The 18146-nt window shown below is 45.8% G+C and overlaps 1 protein-coding gene across 1 annotated transcript in view; it reads right to left on the bottom strand.

Annotated features, from left to right (window-relative positions):
• RAPGEF5 (Rap guanine nucleotide exchange factor 5) overlaps positions 1–16095 on the bottom strand; it is a 162570-nt gene extending 146475 nt beyond the window's left edge. Inside the window, exon 1 of the mRNA XM_063324995.1 lies at positions 15820–16095. Within this exon, the coding sequence (XP_063181065.1) occupies positions 15820–16023 (204 nt within the window). The 5' untranslated portion in view covers positions 16024–16095. The remainder of the gene's footprint in view (positions 1–15819) is intronic.
• Between the last annotated feature and the right edge of the window lie 2051 nt (positions 16096–18146).

Consider the following 18146-nt stretch of genomic DNA (forward strand, 5'->3'; position numbering starts at 1 on the left):
AGGTAAACACGAACCACATTTTTTCAGGTCTAGGGGCAAAGAGAATTAACTTTCTTCCTCCTTAATATTCTGCACGACAGCCAATGCTTGCAACATCGATCATTTCAACGTGCTGTTTTCCTCCTTCCACTTGCCCACCGTATCCTGGTTACCAGCCCACCCAGATTTAAAAGTCAGTAATAAATATCATTTTAAGTCAGCAAATGTTTTCTGACCTACGCAAAGCAGGAGGCGGGAGAGAGCAAGGAGAGCGGCGGGGGAGAGATGGGGAACTGCTGCCTTTAAAAGTTGGTTCAAGCAGTATGTCCATGGAAGATGCTAATTCGTCAGAGAATTTAGACTGAAGTCAGGGAAGCAAAATGATCTAAAAGATTAATATACTGCAGTATTCCCCACCACAGCGGCTAATCTGTCGGAGACTAGCAGAGATACTCTACCTGTGTTTCCATAAAGACTAACAGAAAGCAAGATATCAGCAACCTCCTAGCATTCTGCTGTGATGCTCAGTCTGCCCTCATCAATTCACCAAGGAAGCCTGGGCCAGCCTGGAAGCCCTACCAAAGCAGGCAATACCTGTTCAGACTCTTCCAGCCCCTTTGCCACAACAATCTCAAAAGCCCCTCCAGCTCAATAACTCATTCCGCAGCAGGGACACCCAAGCCATCAGTTAAACTCTGGGCAGATTGATGGCAAATTGCCACTTACTGGAAGAGACCTTCATTTTGAGATACACTGTCTTCAAGAACCAGTTGATTGCTCACTGCTTCATCCTTTTCTACACCAGCTTTTTAGAGATGACTTCAAACCAGCCCTTGCCTCAGTGGAACCACCACCACGAACCACATGGGCTTCACCAATTTCACCTAAGCCAGCCTAAGCCTATGGGATAACGTATCTATTTGGTCACCTCTCAAGTGCCAAAAATAACTGTAACAAAATTAAAGAGTTTCAGCATCTTCTTGGTAGGTAGATACACAGGCAGAGGCTTCTTCAAAAAGCAAAGCTTGCAAAAAGAGTAACAGAAGTTTTTTCACCTCTAATCTATTTGCTGCCTTTCATCTATGCAGCACCATAACGTCTGTTGCGGGCACTGGACACACCAGCAGAAGTTAACTGGAGGGGGCCTCTAGGACACCATTCCTGGTCAGTAAACCCTTCCCTTGGAATTAACCTTCCTGCTCCCTCCACCAGGATATGATCAAAAGATCAGATGGGTTCATGAACAACAAAGCAACGGGAACGCTCTGGGGTTTGGAAGATTACACGGGAGGTTTGTTTGCATGTTTTTAGCGTGTCTCATGCTTGTTGACGGTTTGAACTTCTCCACTTGTGCCAAGAGATAACAATGACTAACTTTGGAGGGAAAAAGTCACAGTATAAAGAAACAAGCATACACATAGTGAAACTGGAGTTGGCTCAGGCTGAAAAGAAGATGACTCACAGAGCCTCAGTGTTTAGTTTTGTTTCTAAAAGTCAGATAACACCAAGAACTGCGAAAGCAAGGGATGAAGATTCAGTCTGTTTTCTTGCTTAACTCAAATAAAAAATAAAAAAAAAATAATCAGGTTTCCAGTTTTGTAAGTCTCACAAAATTTACCATTAGCTCTTCATGACAGGGAACAGTTTTTAAACTCAGATGTATAAAAAGAAATTATTATTGTCTCTGGATAGCTTCTTTGGAATTCTTTTTATTAACAAAATGGAAGAATGTAACATTTCCTTATCCACCATCCTGCCATAAATTTTCCTGTAATATGTTTTGCTATTAATAAGCAACTGAAGAAGGTCCTTTTCTACAGCCACAATAAATGAATTCTCCAAGACCATACATTTGCATTGTATTTAATAAGACCATAACTTTTATTTAATAGCAGTGCTGCTCTGTTAGCTACACTTTGTGCTTAAATGCAAAAGTCCACTACAGGGACATTTTGTGTCTCTGTTTATTAATAAAGAGCTTTACAAAATTAGAGAACAGCTGTCTGTAATGTGACATTCTTCAAAAATCTTTGGCGATTTACCTGTTTTGATCCTGGTAGCAGTTTTGCCATAAAGTTGCATAAGCAGAAAAATAGGGGGAGGGAAAGGGGGGAGAACAAACCACTCTCTTCCCCTCTCCGCTCTTTCTTTTTTGATTTATTGGACAGGTCGCTAATTCTTAACAAGCATATTCTCTACTCCATCCCTGCAGTTTTTAAAGAAAGTACTGGTAGTAGCAGAGACAAGAGATGATACTCTTGCAGAGCCCTGCTCAGTGGTTATTTGACAAAGTTGTTAGTTACTAGTCCGTGTAGAACCTTCCATGCACCATAACCCCATGCACCAGTACAGGTTGGGGGCTGACCTGCTGGAGAGCAGCTCAGCTGAAAGACACCTGGGAGTCCTGGTGGACAACAGGATGACCATGAGCCAGCAATGTGCCCTTGTGGCCAAGAAGACCAATGGCATCCTGGGGTGCATCAAGAAGAGTGTGGCCAGCAGGTCGAGGCAGGTCATCCTCCCCCTCTACTCTGCCTTGGTGAGGCCGCACCTGGAGTGCTGTGTCCAGTTCTGGGCTCCCTGGTTCAAGAAGGACAGGGAACTGCTGGAGAGGGGACAGCTGAGAGCTACCAAGATGATTAGGGGACTGGAACACCTCTCTTATGAAGAAAGGCTGAGGGATTTGGGTCTCTTCAGTCTGGAAAAAAGAAGACTGAAGGGGGATCTTGTCAATGCTTATAAACACTTAAAGGGTGGGTGTCAGGAGGATGGGGCCAGGCTCTTTTCAGTGCTGCCCGGTGACAGGACAAGAGGTAACGGGCACAAACTTGAACACAGGAAGTTCTACCTAAACATGAGGAGGAATTTCTTTACTTTGAGGGTGGCAGAGCACTGGAACAGGCTCCCCAGAGAGGTGGTGGAGTCTCCGTCTCTGAAGACATTCAAAACCCACCTGGACGCGTTCCTGTGCAGCCTGCTCTAGGTGACCCTGCTCTGGCAGGGGGGTTGGACTAGGTGATCTCCGGAGGTCCCTTCCAACCCCTACCATTCTGTGATTCTGTGATTCCAAACAGTTGTCCACCCATTGAACAGCAACTTGAATATTCTTGTATTTCTTACAGCAACAGGAAAGCCTCTGACACAGTATGTTGTAACAAGGTCAAGACTGACATGATATTAACTGGTTTCCTTGTATGTTCAGAGACCGTCTACACAGCAATACTCTACAGTTGTACCTCCAACTTCAACAGAGATAATATAGACACATCCTAACACACAAAACTCCTCTAAAGAAGGTGAAGCAGACTTCACCGGAGAGACAAAAATATTGTAAATGATCAAGCAATAGCAAAGTAATGAAGGACAAGAACAGGATTAAACAGGCTGTTTTCATTAAGACAAGGAAAACACAAAGTTGCCACAACGTTATATCCTAGGCTGAATGCTGTTTAATAAAACATATTTGTAATGTCAGTATCAAGATAAGCAAATTTTGCTTATATTATTTTGCTTAGCCACAATCAGAAGTCTATAAGCAACTTCAGATGGACCTGGTCAAGGTAGGTGACTGGACAACTCCATGTTAAATTACGTTTATCCACATCAAATGCAAAGTAACGGCCACCCAAAGGGAAAAAATGCTGACACCTTATGTGGGTTTAAATTAACTATATCAATTTAAAGAAAGCAACCTGAATGGCTGCGAAGACATTTCAGTGAAGAACTAATCTGTACCACCAGGAACTCTAAAAAGATAGCAAATTTCTCGGATGAAAAGCCTACATGATGGAGACAGGGAGGAAATTGCATGTTTTATATAAATCAGTGGTGCGGTCTCATCTAGAATATTACATTCAGCACAAGGCATCACAAGCTCAAGGGGACATTGCAGAAGCAGATAAGAGTTCAAAACAAGGTAACAAAAGTGATTACAGCATGGAAAGAGCCATCCAGAGAGACTCGGATTGCTTGCTTTAAAAAACAGCTGTAAAAATGAATATATAAAATCTAACTGTACCTAAGTTTGAAGTTCCCTGTCTCACAGGAACAACAGAAGAGTCACGGAAATTAAAGGTGGGATATTCAAAACTGATCAAAAAGAAATGGTTTCATTAACAACAGAACAAAACAAAACATATTTTTCCTTCCGCTGTAAAGTCATTATCACCAAACCCCGCACACAAGCTCTGCAAATGTGAGTTCCAAGAGGAGTCTGAAGCCAAAATACCAGCCAGATTCATTAAAAGGCTGTATTTGTACATGGGTAACATGAAAAGCTAGAACTACAATGGTTGATGGTAACAACCCCCAAGCATCAGAGTATAACATATCTCTGGCTATTTGAAACCAGAAAATAAACAATGTGGAAGGCAGACTATACAACATTTGCCCACACACTCTCTTAAAAGCACAAGAAACTTTATATTTGCGGCTAAACCAGCTACCTGTTAGATCAACCTTAAAACTTAGATATAGGAGCAGACAAACCATCATCACGACCCACTACAATGTGTTTTTTATCTTCACTAGCTTCCTCTGAATTAATTGTTTTGTTCTTTTTTTAATAAAACCACTACCGGTATAACGTAAATATTTATTGCCACATTGAATTGCAAATGATCAACTCAAAAGTGGGACCTTTTAAGCAGGGCTTCAGATAAATTCTCAGTTTATGCACACACTGCATGAGCTGAGGACAGTCATCTCAATGGAAAAAAACCAAGCGAGATCACTCCTGCTATTCAGCTTGGAGACTTACCAGTTTTAATGCATGCACTGGCAACCTAAGAGACCTATTGATTTGCAGCCATTCATTCAAGTGCAGTGAAAGCCATAATTAGATAAATAGCTTTGGTAAAACTAATCTGAAACTCATTTGTTTTGGGACTGTCTGTTTAATGAGATAAAACAAGAAATTAAATATCTGCTGAATGTTCCTCTTTGTATCCTTCAACACAATAATAAAAATATAAATAAAGAGGCATTCATTTAACTACCATTATTATTTTTGCATTTTATGTATTTTGTTCCAGCAACTGCTGTCAAAGACAATTACAAAGACGCTATTTATGAATGACTATGCTCTAACGGGCTGACCAGTTTTATCAATCTCTTTCATACATGTGGATACCAAGCAATAAAAAGAACAGGTCTTTTAATCATTTGTGAACACTCTTCGAGCTGACAGAGTATAGCGCTACGATGGCATCTATGGTGTAAGCTTTTAGAGTAACCAAGTTCCATTTTTGGACATGATCATGCTGTTCTTTGTGAACAGAAGATATAACAATTAATCTAGCAGGATTGCTGTATTTTGGTTCTTTACTAGTTTGGTTTTTTCCCAACAAAATGCTGAGGAAGACTACTTTAAAGAATTCCTATGCACAATTCAGGGGTACCATGGACAGACGTTACAGTTTATCCTTCTTTAGCCAAAACACACTTAAGCTTGGGGTACGTTGCATCCTTACCTTTCTTCTTTGGCAGCTAACTACAAGATTCTGCTTTTGTTCCTTTAGGACGTGCATCTCCCATGACTTTGGCCTTCCTTAACAAACACCACAAATCTCAGTTCGTCCTGCAACACAGATTCAGCAGCAGACTCGCAGCCCACACCCCCAGATTTGCTTTCGCTGCCAAGAGGCTTCGGGCGCTGCAGAAATGACACACCGCAACAAAGCGCTGGATTGTACACGAGCTGGGACCCAGACCAGATCTAAGGGATTCTTTTAGCTCATTCCTTCAGCCATCCAGTAAACAGCAGCTTTGTGACTTTCAGAGCTAACCATGCGTGTGCATTGTTTTTCTCCCCTTCTTTCCATATTTTAAAAATCAATTTATGCATCACTGAAGTGCATTCACCTACGGGATGAAACGGAGCATCTGCTTAACAGTGTGCACTAGCAGTCTATGACAGCAAATGATTAACACATCCATCTGAAATTACAAAAGGATCACTGAGTCTAACTCCCTTGGCCAGAAAGTGGTGAGAAAACCACAATTAAATGCTTATTGTCTTAAAAAAAACCCAAACACAAATAAACAAAACCCAAACATCTGCTCTCCCTCCCCCTCCCTACCCCGAGCAACATCATAAATTCTTGATGCTCACAAGTGGTGTGGACCTCAATTTTCTGTTGAGTTGGGTTTTTGTGTTGTTTTTTGTTTGGTTTTTTTTTTCAGGTGGGGAGGGAGGCTTAATCCAAAATGCAGTACTTCCTCTGGTTTACGGCTCCTCAGCACTGACCTGCAGACTGTATATACTGTGCCATGAAGGGCACGGTTTGACATACATTGCTTTGGCCAGTGGTATCACTGTACGCAGCCACAGCCCGTGGCTTGGTGCTGCTTGTTCCACAGTCCCACTGATGATGCTGACACACGACCTGCAGAGATGCTCAGAAGGGACAGCTGCAGGAGAAGCTACTAGCAGTTCACAGTAGAGTACACATATAAAACCCATGCCATAACGAAGCAACAAGACTGCTGGAGAGCCTCTGAACTATTTCTTTCCCTACTGCTCTAAGCCCATGTGTGTCTCAGACACATAAATACTGAGGTATGAGGTTCAGGAAGCACGGAAAGAAAGGCAGCGCCTCCAAACAAAGCGCAAAAAGAAAACTGCATTCCTCACAATCAGTATCTTTAAGAAGGCAAACTAAAAATCATCCATCATTTTAAGTTTTAATGTGTTAATTCAGTTCCAATACTGAAGGCAAAAAATTATTACTGATGCTATGAATACAGCTCTACTGGTATTTATATAGACTGAAGACGTTTTTTCCCCTCAATCAGCAGAATATTTTCTTTTTGCACTATAAAAAGTATATTGAGTTTTAATCAGTTAGCCTGCTGTGTCCTCTCCAGGAAAATATCTTGTGAAAAAGGAATTCATCAGAATAAACTGTATAATACAGTATTTAAATATTAATAATTGACCCTAGCTTAATACAACAGCCATAAGCAGAACAATTTACAAGGTCAGACTAACCCAAGCCAAACCATAAGTTAACATAAGATAAAAGACACTGTGACAATTATGAATAGCTACTGCCTTTTACACCTGGAACTTGAAAAAATTCAGATCCTGTTTCCATGGTTTTTAACTTTACACCCCCAATGATTTCATCTTTATCGTTAAACTTTTGCCAAAAGCGCAGATATAATGAAAAATATTTAAATCAAAAGGTGTCATATGGATAAAGTTTATACTGTAGATACTAAAAAGCAACCTAAAATGCACTAAAATGGATTTATGCATATAGACCCTGCGGGATCTGTAAAGCAGCCTGATTTGAGGAAAAAGAGATTTCGGAGTTTGTGCACAAAGAGCAGAGAAATGTATGGATGGCCCAGCAAAGCCAGACCTGAGGGAGTCCAGAAGAACGGAGCGCTCTCACTCTGTCCAGAGTTAAAAGGTGACCCATTTTATTCTCAGTCCTATAGGACTGTACTGAGCCTCAACTAACGCTAAGGCTCTTTTTCTAAGCATTAATATGAATCCCTACTAGAAGATGGCTTGCATCCCAAGGAGATGACTTTGGGACCAGACCTACAGCACCTGGGTGCCTGGAGATCAGGCACAGGAACGTGGTGAGACCCACCTGGGCTCTTAAGCAGTTCAGCAGAGCCAGACCCAAAGTCAGTGTACTGAACCCCGTCGCTTCGTACGCTGGCTGTTACACCCGACACCCACCTGGGGAGAGGTCAGAAACCATGGCTGGACAGGAGCACTTCAACTATAACTGAATAAGCAAGTTATATAGTATAAATACAAAGTTATAGAGTATAAGTATAAAGTTACATAGTATAAATATAAAGAACAAGCAACTTCCTTTCCCATATGTGAAATTTTACTTTAATTGTTATATATTAAGCATAAAACATCTGTTTTATTACAATAACTTTCCATGAATTAGGTTGAAAAGGTGGCATATTCTGCCTTCCTCTCCCACACACTTTTAAAAAGCTATCACCATCTATTTTCAGCATTTTCATCAGCATAAAAATGCACAGCTTGTTTTGCAATTTCCTCATGGCACAAATGGAATTCAAACCACTGGGGCCATACGAGTAACAACAGCTGAATACAAACCTTAACGGGGTTTGTCATAATTGTACAGTGCAGCGCTTGTTCATTCATCCTGGCAGCTGGGAAATGTAGCGTGAATTAACCAATAATGCAGGTTTGCAACCAAGCAAATTAAAGTATACAATTCCACAAAGTGAACTTTGTCCATTTCCCTTTAAATATATAACTAAGGGGACAATCAGCTCACATTTAAATTGAGTCTTTCATCAAGATGTAACACTAGCAGAAGTTTGGCAAATACTCAGATACATTCCTTTTAATTCCAGTGGAGTTGATCTTGTTTCCTACATAGATTTCCTTGACAGGTTTCCAAGCCACACACAGCAGCGCATCATCTGAGGATCGGCAGGCTGTCTCCCTCGGAAACAGGAGCAAAACCAAAAGTGAAAGTAGTGAGAACCTTCTTCAACCAGAACTACAAAAATGTATAGGGTGGATCAATGTTTTCTTTCGGAGACCCTATCTGAAGGTGTTATTACTGAGACATGAAAAGCAGCACCTTAAGACTGAGCACGGGCAAAATTAACTCAAGGTGTTTTGAGATTGAGCCTCATTTACAGTGTCGGCAAGGCGTTAAAGACAAGACCGTGTTTCATAGCAGCCGACTATGGGTCAAAGAGGGACTTACCAGGATATGCTCTGGCCAAAACAGAGAAAGGGAACTCAGAACCTGCCCCATAGCTCAGAGCAAGCTGCTGCACTTTTTTTTCCTGTATCAAAGGGTCGATGTCCTCCACCCTATGCACCTCCCAAGAGTGTGACCCACATGAGGCAAACCCACTCTTCCCCATGCACTCGTGCTGCGCCTGGCCTGTCCCGGGGATGCTAGAAAGCAGCTGAGATGCCAGCCCAGGCCCTGCCAGCCTCACACCCAGGGCCAGAGCAAGACCACATGCCCTGGGCATCACCCTGGCAACCAGACTAATCCTCCGCCTCAGGGAGAAAAATAACTTTGGTCTCTGCAAAACTTATCAGGTTACTTCCTGGGGCAGAAGAGTGGGTTTGCCTCCTGTTTCACTCAACTGTAGTTAATCAAGATCTGCTTGAGGGTAGGAAGGCTCTACAGAGGGACCTGGACAGGCTGGATCCATGGTCCAAGGCCAACTGTATGAGGTTTAATAAGGCAAAGTGCCGGGTCCTACATTTTGGTCACAACAATCCCAAGCAACGCTACAGGCTTGGGGCAGAGTGGCTGGAAAACTGCCCAGCAGAAAAGGACCTGGGGGTGCTGGTGGACGGCCAGCTTAACATGAGCCAGCAGTGTGCCCAGGTGGCCAAGAAGGCCAACAGCATTCTGGCTTGTATCAGGAATAGCATGGCTAGCAGAAGCAGGGAAGGGATCGTGCCTCTGTACTCGGCACTGGTGAGGCCTCACCTCAAGTACTGAGTTCAGTTCTGGGCCCCTCTGTACAAGAGGGACATTGAGGTGCTGGAGCGTGTCCAGAGGAGAGCTACCAGGCTGGTGAGGGGTCTGGAGACCAGGTCATATGAGGAGAGGCTGAGGGAGCTGGGCATGTTTAGCTTGGAGAAGAGGAGGCTGAGGGGAGACCTCATTGCCCTCTACAACTACCTGAAAGGAGGTTGGAGAGAGGTGAGTGTTGGCCTCTTCTCCCAAGTAAATAATGACAGGACCAGAGGAAATGGTCTGAAGTTGCAGCAGGGGAGATTTAGATTAGATATTAGGAAGAATTCCTTTACTGAAAGAGTGGTCAGGCACTGGAACAGCCTGCCCAGGGAGGTGGTTGAGTCACCATCCCTAGAGGTGTTTAAGAAACGTCTAGATGTGGCACTTGAGGGCATGCTCTAGTGACAGAGATTGTAGGTTGTTTGGTTGGACTCGATGATCTCAAAGGTCCTTTCCAACCATGAAGATTCTATGATTCTATGATAGTTTCTCAGATGTCATAACACATGGGCTAATTAAGAAGTATTCTCAATTTAGTAATTCACTGAACACTGACTATGAAACAAATTATTATGCAAATAAACACAAGAGACACTGAAATTCCCCATCAGCTACTGTGGTCACTGCCGCTAAGCTATTTTACTCATTACTCAACATTTCACATGTCACCAGTCACAGACCTGACACATTAAAGGATACTGTGAAAGACGATTATCTTAATCAAATACATTTAGCAGGAATACATAATAAGCTTGATTACAATAGGAAAAATTCAAGACTACTTACCGAGACTATTTTTAGTCACATAATAACTGACAAAGTGATGGGAGTATTAAGTTACTGAGTAGAACCTCTACGGCAGGCTTTAAAGCAAAATGTCACCAATATCAATCAGCCTACTTCGGTAATACTTCTGACAGTAAAACTTTCGATTCACTGAGCTAGTACAGTATTTTTGTGCACTGATTTCAGCCAGTATAGCACCTACACACCACAAAACTGCATCTTTTTAATGCAGGAAGAATTCCAAAATCAAAGCCTCTAGTGTATATATGCATATACATAGGTACCAGAGCAATTGTTCTCCTGATTTTTTTCTCCTCCTCTCATTAACAGCACTGGTCAAATGAGCATGAAGGTGCTAATGAAGTGTGCTGATGGCACAAAATGGGAGGTGTTGTGAAAACAAATGGAAACAGAATGGCGTACAGAAGATTAGGTGACTGGAATATTAGGAAAAGAGTGTAATTCAGCAGGAAGAAAGACAAGGTCACCCAGGCACTACCAAGATGAGGAGCTGCGAAGAAGAATGTGGACTGCTATAAATGTCAGTCGTTGGTGAAGATTACCTGAGTACAAGGTAGATCTATACGCATGGCTCAATCAAAGTGTAACTATCAAACACAAACATAATGTACCCATGGAAAGAAGTACTGGAAATTCTGAGTATTTCCAGCAGGGAATTTCTAATCTCCTGGCAAAACCTCATCTACAACACCATGATTTTCCCAATCGTGGAATGAATTGATTGGAAGAAAGTAACTTGAATGATACTTCTGAAGTAGCATAAGCAACTGAAAGCTTCTTACAAGAGATGAATAAAAATTTAGCAAAATGTAGGTTGAGAGGTTTGGATACTTCATTTAATTAAAACAGATTGCATACAATTTGATTTTTTTTCCCCTGCCAAAGAAGAGTTGTCTCCAACAGCATGACAACTGCCAGTGCCAGAATATATGATAGATATCTCTAATACGCTCCAACCCTCCTAGCTATTTTCAGCTCGGGAACCTTCTGTGCCTGATGAGGATTATGTATGTTCAATACATTCCTCTTCCATGAACTTCTCTGGTCTCACCTTGAACTCATGTAAACTCATGTAAACCCTAACTTCTGTGGTTTATTTTCAACCTGTAACCCTACAGTCAGTTTACATCCTGACATATACGCACACAGCAAAGTTGTCACTCAAAACAGAGCTAAGGTGAAGACAGTCAGAGAACATTTGCCTGGCTGAAGACCTCTAGGAACCTCACAAAAGTCATTACAGGGTCTCAGAAAAGAAGAGTCATAGTATCTCTTCAACTTCCAGCAAGCCAAAAGGCACATCCCACAGCGAAGGTTTGTACAGGCCAGCAAGACCTTTCACAATATCAGAGTAATAGCATTTGACACCGTGGCATCCAAAAGGTTTTCCAGCTCCACTACTGTGACAAGAGCAACATCCGTGCTCATGTATAGCAACAGTATTTTGTTTGTGTGTAAATGTAAACACTGAAAATGTGTGTGTGTGCATGCAGGCGTGCAAGGTAATTTGTCCTCTGACTTCTGAGCGCTTCCCTGCTCTCCCAGGAGGCACTCAGGAGGGGCATTAGCTCCATTAAAAGTCCAACTCAATCTTGTGAAAAGGATTTTTGGCATAACGGAGTGACTGCTGCACTGATGTGCCTGCAGGACCTCACCACTGGCGTTCCTGGTGCTTCCAGAGGCAGAGACCCGTATTTCATCGCTAATCACAAGAAAAAGGGGAGGAGAGGAAGACATCTTTGGCAAGCACCAGGAAGAACACCAAAGACAGTTCATGACCAAAATGCTCATGCTTATTACATGTGTGCTTAACACATACCTCAGGGAGGCAAACTAAGAAACAGAAGTGTCTCACTTTCCAAAGATTTTGAGAAAGCACATGGCAGAGGGAAATGGTTCCACAGGGCACAGTGACGCACCGCAACAGATCCCTCCTCTGCCCTTGCACAAGCTCTGATACACACACACAAGACACACACACAAAACTACCGCAGCAAAAGATTGGGTCATTTTCTGCTGTTTTACCCAGCAGAAACAAAGCAGCACCAAGCAGAGGCTGAGGAGTAAAACCCACGCCTCCCCGCTCACTGTGCAACCTCCAGTGCCATCTCCGACATCTGTGCTGCACTTGCCCTAAGACAGAATTTAAGAAAAACCACCGTCAGGGACAAGGCCAACGTCCAGTTCAAAGTTCAGGAGCTTTAAAAAAAAAAAAAAGCATTGGGCTTCCCTAGCAAAGGAAGCGGCGGATAGTTTTATCTCTTATCAAACAGTCTAGTGCCAAGGGCCGAGGAGGGAGAAGCCCAAAAAGATCTAAAAAAGATTATTCCGCCCCACACTGGTTTGCAAAATTTATTCCATTTTTTGTATACTACCTTCTACTATGCAATGTTTTCCACCCCCGGCACTGCAGGGAGTACTTGAACAGCACGCAGTGAAGTACATCCCTTAAAACAATTATAGCACCCTTAACACTTCCATTATATTTTATTATCCACACTCCCCAAGCACGCACGCATGCAGATTACCCCTGCTTTATAGATGAGGGAGCAAACTGCACTGCAGGTGGTCCCTCAGCGAGTCAGCATCAGAGGCAGACCCCCTGCTCAGGGGTCATAATATTTTTCTAGGAAATTAAACAAGCCAGAATTTCAGCTAGTCAGCATTTGCTTGAAAACAGCTCACCTAAGTGAGCAACATTCCTGATGAAACCAGCTGGACAAATAAGACTCTCAGCTTGGCGTTTGAACAAACAGAAAAGCACAAAGAAAAAGTCACTGGAGAGGAAGATCAGACTAAATCTTTTTTTCAAAGGGATGGAGGGAACGGAGATTTCATAAGCAAACAAAACCCTCCAAAAATTAACTTTGTATTAACTTGAAATATTTTGTTGAGGTGGAAAAAAAAAAAGGAACCTTTGTTTCATATTTGTGTTACTCAACCTTCCTTCAACCTTATTTTAAGGCTTTTTTAATTTAAGAGCCATGTTTAAAAGGGAAAGCAGTAAAAATAATAAAAATTTTATTATTCTAACATATTCCTTCCCTCTACCAAATACTGTCATTTTTCAGGGTTGAAGTTATTCTCCACATTAAATAGAAATACGTGAAAAGTGTCGTGCCCCTAAAATTCCATTTCTGGGGGGAAAAAGCACACGCACAGAGCAGACAGGAATCAACACTACTAACAGAGTCAGGCTGCTCCCTGGAGAATTGTGTGCGTAGGAGAGACCCTCCATGCACCCCGAGTGTCCACTTTGTTTCCAAAGGGAACAAGTGACATTAACGTCACTACTGGACTCCTAGCACTACCTGTGCCTCAGAACACCCCACTAGACACCTGCACTGATGAATAATTCTAGCTGCAGGAGAATCCCTGCAAATCCAGAGATGCACAGCAGTCCTGTTCTCCACGCAGGACCAAGTCACCACCCAGAAGGTCCTGATGAAGCCATACAGCATCTCCACACAGCATTGCCCACTGATCCAAGATCTGCTGGGCTGACTCCAGACTGACTTACAAACTCACCATCCTCCCTCCAGCCTTCTTCCTACCAGCTTAGACAGTTCAAGGAAAACTTTGCAAGATGACCCACCGGGTACTGGAAAGCAAAGCCACAGATGACACCACCACTAAATCTGTCATGCTGTGTTTGATGGTCCGTAGCGCGGCACATCAGCAAAGACAGGCAGAGCCTCAGCTGGGACTGTATGAAGCAAGAGGGGACCAAGGCTTCAGCCAGCACAGCTGAGGAGCTGCACGACCCAGGAGCCACCCAGGCTTCTCATCAGGCTGTTAACTCACCCACTTCAAATATATATAGAGTAGATGTTCATACCACTTACTTGTCAAATGCTTTCAGTAGCAGTGATGAATAACCACAAGGATAAACCTGAGCCTACTCTGCATGGTGTCTCCCTGAAGCATCGTGAATTTGTTGTGCTAGAATAGTATTTCAGACCTGCCTACAAACCAACACGGTTACCAGCAGTGGTTCTGCACTGATTCTTACCTCCTCACTGCACACTTACTCCACTTCTCAGGTAGTATGATTTTAAAGTGGAATAAACTAAACTCAATTCAGAAAAGGTCTCATCTTCACTGGAAGACAGATATCTGACATAAACAGCCTGTTAGGGCAGAGCAAGACTTGACTATTTGAAATTATATGAATCCCCTTAGCTCCGTGTTCTTATGGAAGCTTGTCAGTGGGTTACAATTTCACCTGAATAATAAAAATCATTAGGCATCTCCATACAGATTAGTCTTCATTCTGTGGGTTAAACTCACTTGAAGAAAGAAATTAATCCAGAACAGGAATCTGAACCAAAATATTACTCAGAAATAGCCACTCTGCTGTAAATTTATATACTACCTTAATCTTATTTATCTTCCTTGCATGTTCTTCTAAGAACAAAGCATTCACCCAGGAAGTTTGGTTTTAAATTCACACCCTACTATATTTCACAACAACTTCCCCATGGAGAGAAAGCATTTATTTACATGGGTAAAGTACTGCAAACTCGATGCGGGTACAAATACACACCATGCTGACTTCTCCTTGCACAGGCATTTATCAGTGTACCAAAACCACACAGCAGCTCGCTTGATTCCCCACGCAGACAAACCCAACCCCATGTAGGGAAACCCAACCCCTTCATTTCAGCTACTCAGATGGTGGGTTTCAGTCCCGTTTTGGCCTGCAAGTAAGGTTTGATGGCAATCTAACGCCCATGATATGGCACCAGTCACAACTGGGAGACATCAAAGGCACGAGCGGCCGCTCACCACTGCGGTTCCCAGCTGCGGTGGTGTCACGCTGTGCTTCGCCAGGGCAACGCTTCCTACCAATGCCCTGCTGTACCACCAGACTTTCTACAGATGAGTCAACTTATGTGAAATTTGGCTCGGGATTTCCGCCATGCCCACCTGAACCCACGGCCTCGGCCTCTGGCAGCATGGGAGACTGGGGGCAGAGCGTGTCCAGAAAGGCCATCTAGCTTCAAAAACTCGAGCACACGTTGAAGTTCACTGCTTTCACAGGCGCTTGCACAAGTGTCCGAGCACCCCTGCCAGACGAGCGTATGCATCGGCCCATGCAAGTTCTGACACACGGGAGGGGAAAGGAGGGACGAGAAGAGCCACGGGAGGAACAAGGAGATGGGGACGGGGGCGCGCACTCTCCCCAGACTGATATTTCATTTTTCACCAGAGCTGGCAGAGGCGGGCCGAGCCCGGGGCCGGCCTGCGGGCACCCCGCCTGGTGGCCGCCGAGGTGCCGCCGGGCGCGGAGCCGCCCCATCGCCCTCCCTCCCTCCCTCCCCGGCGCTCGCCCGGTGGTCTCCCGCGGAGGGCCAGCGCCGGCCGCCTGCCCGCCGCCCGCTCCCCGCCGCGGCCCGTCCGGGGTGGCTGCGGGCGCCGCCCCGCTGCCCCGGGCACCGCCGGCGGGCGGGGGGCGGCCCCGGCGGGCGGGCGGCGGGAGCGCAGCCCCGGGCCGCCCGCTGGCTCCTCACTCATCCCTCCCTCCCTCACTCACCCGGCCGGCGGCGGCGGCAGCGCTCTTCCTCCGCAGCGTCAGCCCGCTCCGCAGCAGCGCCGGCAGCTCCCGCAGCTTCTGCCGCAGCTGCACCGGCGGCGGGTCGTGGGTGCCGCCGCCGCCGCCGCCGCCGCCGGGGCTCCAGCTGCGGGCCAGCTCCGCGCCCTCACGGGGCGACGGCATCTTGACGGAGCCCACGGCCATGCCGCATCCCTGCCGGGCTGCGGCGCGCAGACCCGCTTCTGCCCGCCCGCCCGCCTTCCCCTCGCTCCCACCCACCCGCCCGCCCGCCGGCGACAGGGACACGGGCGGGCGGTCGCACGCACCGCGCTCCCCTCGCGCACCGGCCCCCGCACGCCGCGGCCCCGCCGGGCGGGCAGGAAGGGCCCCGCCGGCCCCTCCGCCCCTCCCGCCCCTCGCCGCGGCTCCGGCAGTGATAAAGCGCAGGTAATGAGGAGGGTGGAGGAGGCGCGGGCGGGAAGAGGCAGAAAGTCCTGTTAACTCCTTTGCGCTCGGGGGCGGCCGCCCGGGCCGTGTCCCCAGCTCTCCCGGTGGCCTGCGCCCAGCACAGACCCCGGGGACACGGCGGGGGGGGGACACGGGGGAGAGGCGGCGGGTCCCAGCTGAGGCCGGAGGGGTTCGGGCTTCTCTAGGGGCTGGGCGATCTCTGGTCGCTCCCGGAGGTTGCCAAGGCCAGGCTGGAGGAAGCCCCGAGCTGAGCCTGCCGCGGCTGGAGGGCCCCCAGGGTCCCCAGCTGCCCGAGTCATCCTGTGGTCCTCAGGGCTGTAAGGGGGAAAAACGCTTCCCTGCTCCCCTCCCAGTGTATTCTTGACACAGTGAGGTGTTTTGTCCTCCATGTCAGCATCGGTACTGGAGAAACTGGTGTTCACTGGAATGACTTGCTCCCAGTCATTCCCAGGCAATCCCTGGAAGGGAACCCTCAATACCAGAAACCAGTTCCTTCACTCTTTGTATAACGAAGAAAGATGCATTCAAGGCACTTGTCTAGAATTCAGTTCCTTGAATTATGGGGGCTTTACTTCATCTCTGGAGTCTGCCTTTTCTACCTCGGTGGTACAGGTGTTGCTTCCTTTCTGCCAGCCCCTATTCTCATCTGTTTAGATCAGAGAACTGAATGTAAGGTGGGGCTCTCCTGACATATATATATATAATATATATATATATATCTTCTGCCTCAGAGCTACAAATAAGGCTCACCTGCTCTTCCAGGTTGAATTCACCAGTGCCTAAATGTCTTGGTAAATGACATTATAAATTAACCCAATCTCACAGACACGTTGCAGAAAGTTTTTGCCCTGTCCCCACCAAGAGGTCCCATTGGTTTCAGAGACTGACCCTAGTGTTCACCCATCCATGCAGGGAGCTGGCTTAACCATGAAGCTAACCTTGCAATAGAAGTAATAATTTTTTCCTCACTGATATGCTCCCTAAACCAACTCCTCTGGAATTGCAGGGGTACCCATAGTGGAAGGGGGGTGGCAGATGAGCCCAACCTGTGTCAGGGTGCCAAGATGTAGAATGGCCCCCTTCCAGTGTCAGTGTGACATTGGGTTATCTGTCACCTGAAGGCAGCAGCAGTAGCCTGGCCTTTCAGCTACGCTGGCCTGACAGCAGGCTGCTGCGAAAAGGTGATCCTGCCTACAGCCCATGGTTGTCTACTCCCTTCGCATCCCTTACGCGGGATCTCGTAACCGCCTGACTTTAGTCAGCTGATCGACCTGGTGGAAAAATAGAAAATAATGAATTTTCCGTTGGCCAGACAGCTGAATTGATCCACCTTGTGACCACACAGCCACAGGATTGGGGAGGGCAGAAATCTGCATGTGGGGGAAAGCAGAACTGCTCCTTTCAGCAGCTGTCCATCATTAAATCAGCTTAACTGCACCCTGTGCACATGCCTTCACGAGCAGTACCAGGCTGACCCAGGTACTTGTGAGAAGGACAGGTTTTGCTCCAGCCACATTCTTCTGCCACCTCCTTCCTGCCAGTACCAACAATCATTGCCCATTACATGAGCCAAATCTGAAAAGCGTAAAAAAGTGTAAAAAAAAATAAAAATCAGCTATTTTAGCAGGGTGATACAGCCCCATCACCTGATGCCTATTGCTGACGCAAAAGGCAGAAAAGGGACAGGAATGTGAGAGCCTTAACTTCGATGAAAAGTGTGCTGCAGACCCTTCAACCCCAAAACGCCAGGGAGATCTGTGAGCCCCAATTTGCTACACCAACGCCAGCCCTTTTGCAAGGGCAAGTGGGCAATTATGCCATAAAGATGCTTGAGCCGAGGCCACGCTGCATAATCAGGC

The sequence above is a fragment of the Chroicocephalus ridibundus genome, chromosome 2 (assembly GCF_963924245.1).
Source record: "Chroicocephalus ridibundus chromosome 2, bChrRid1.1, whole genome shotgun sequence".
NCBI classification, from domain to species: Eukaryota; Metazoa; Chordata; class Aves; order Charadriiformes; family Laridae; genus Chroicocephalus; species Chroicocephalus ridibundus.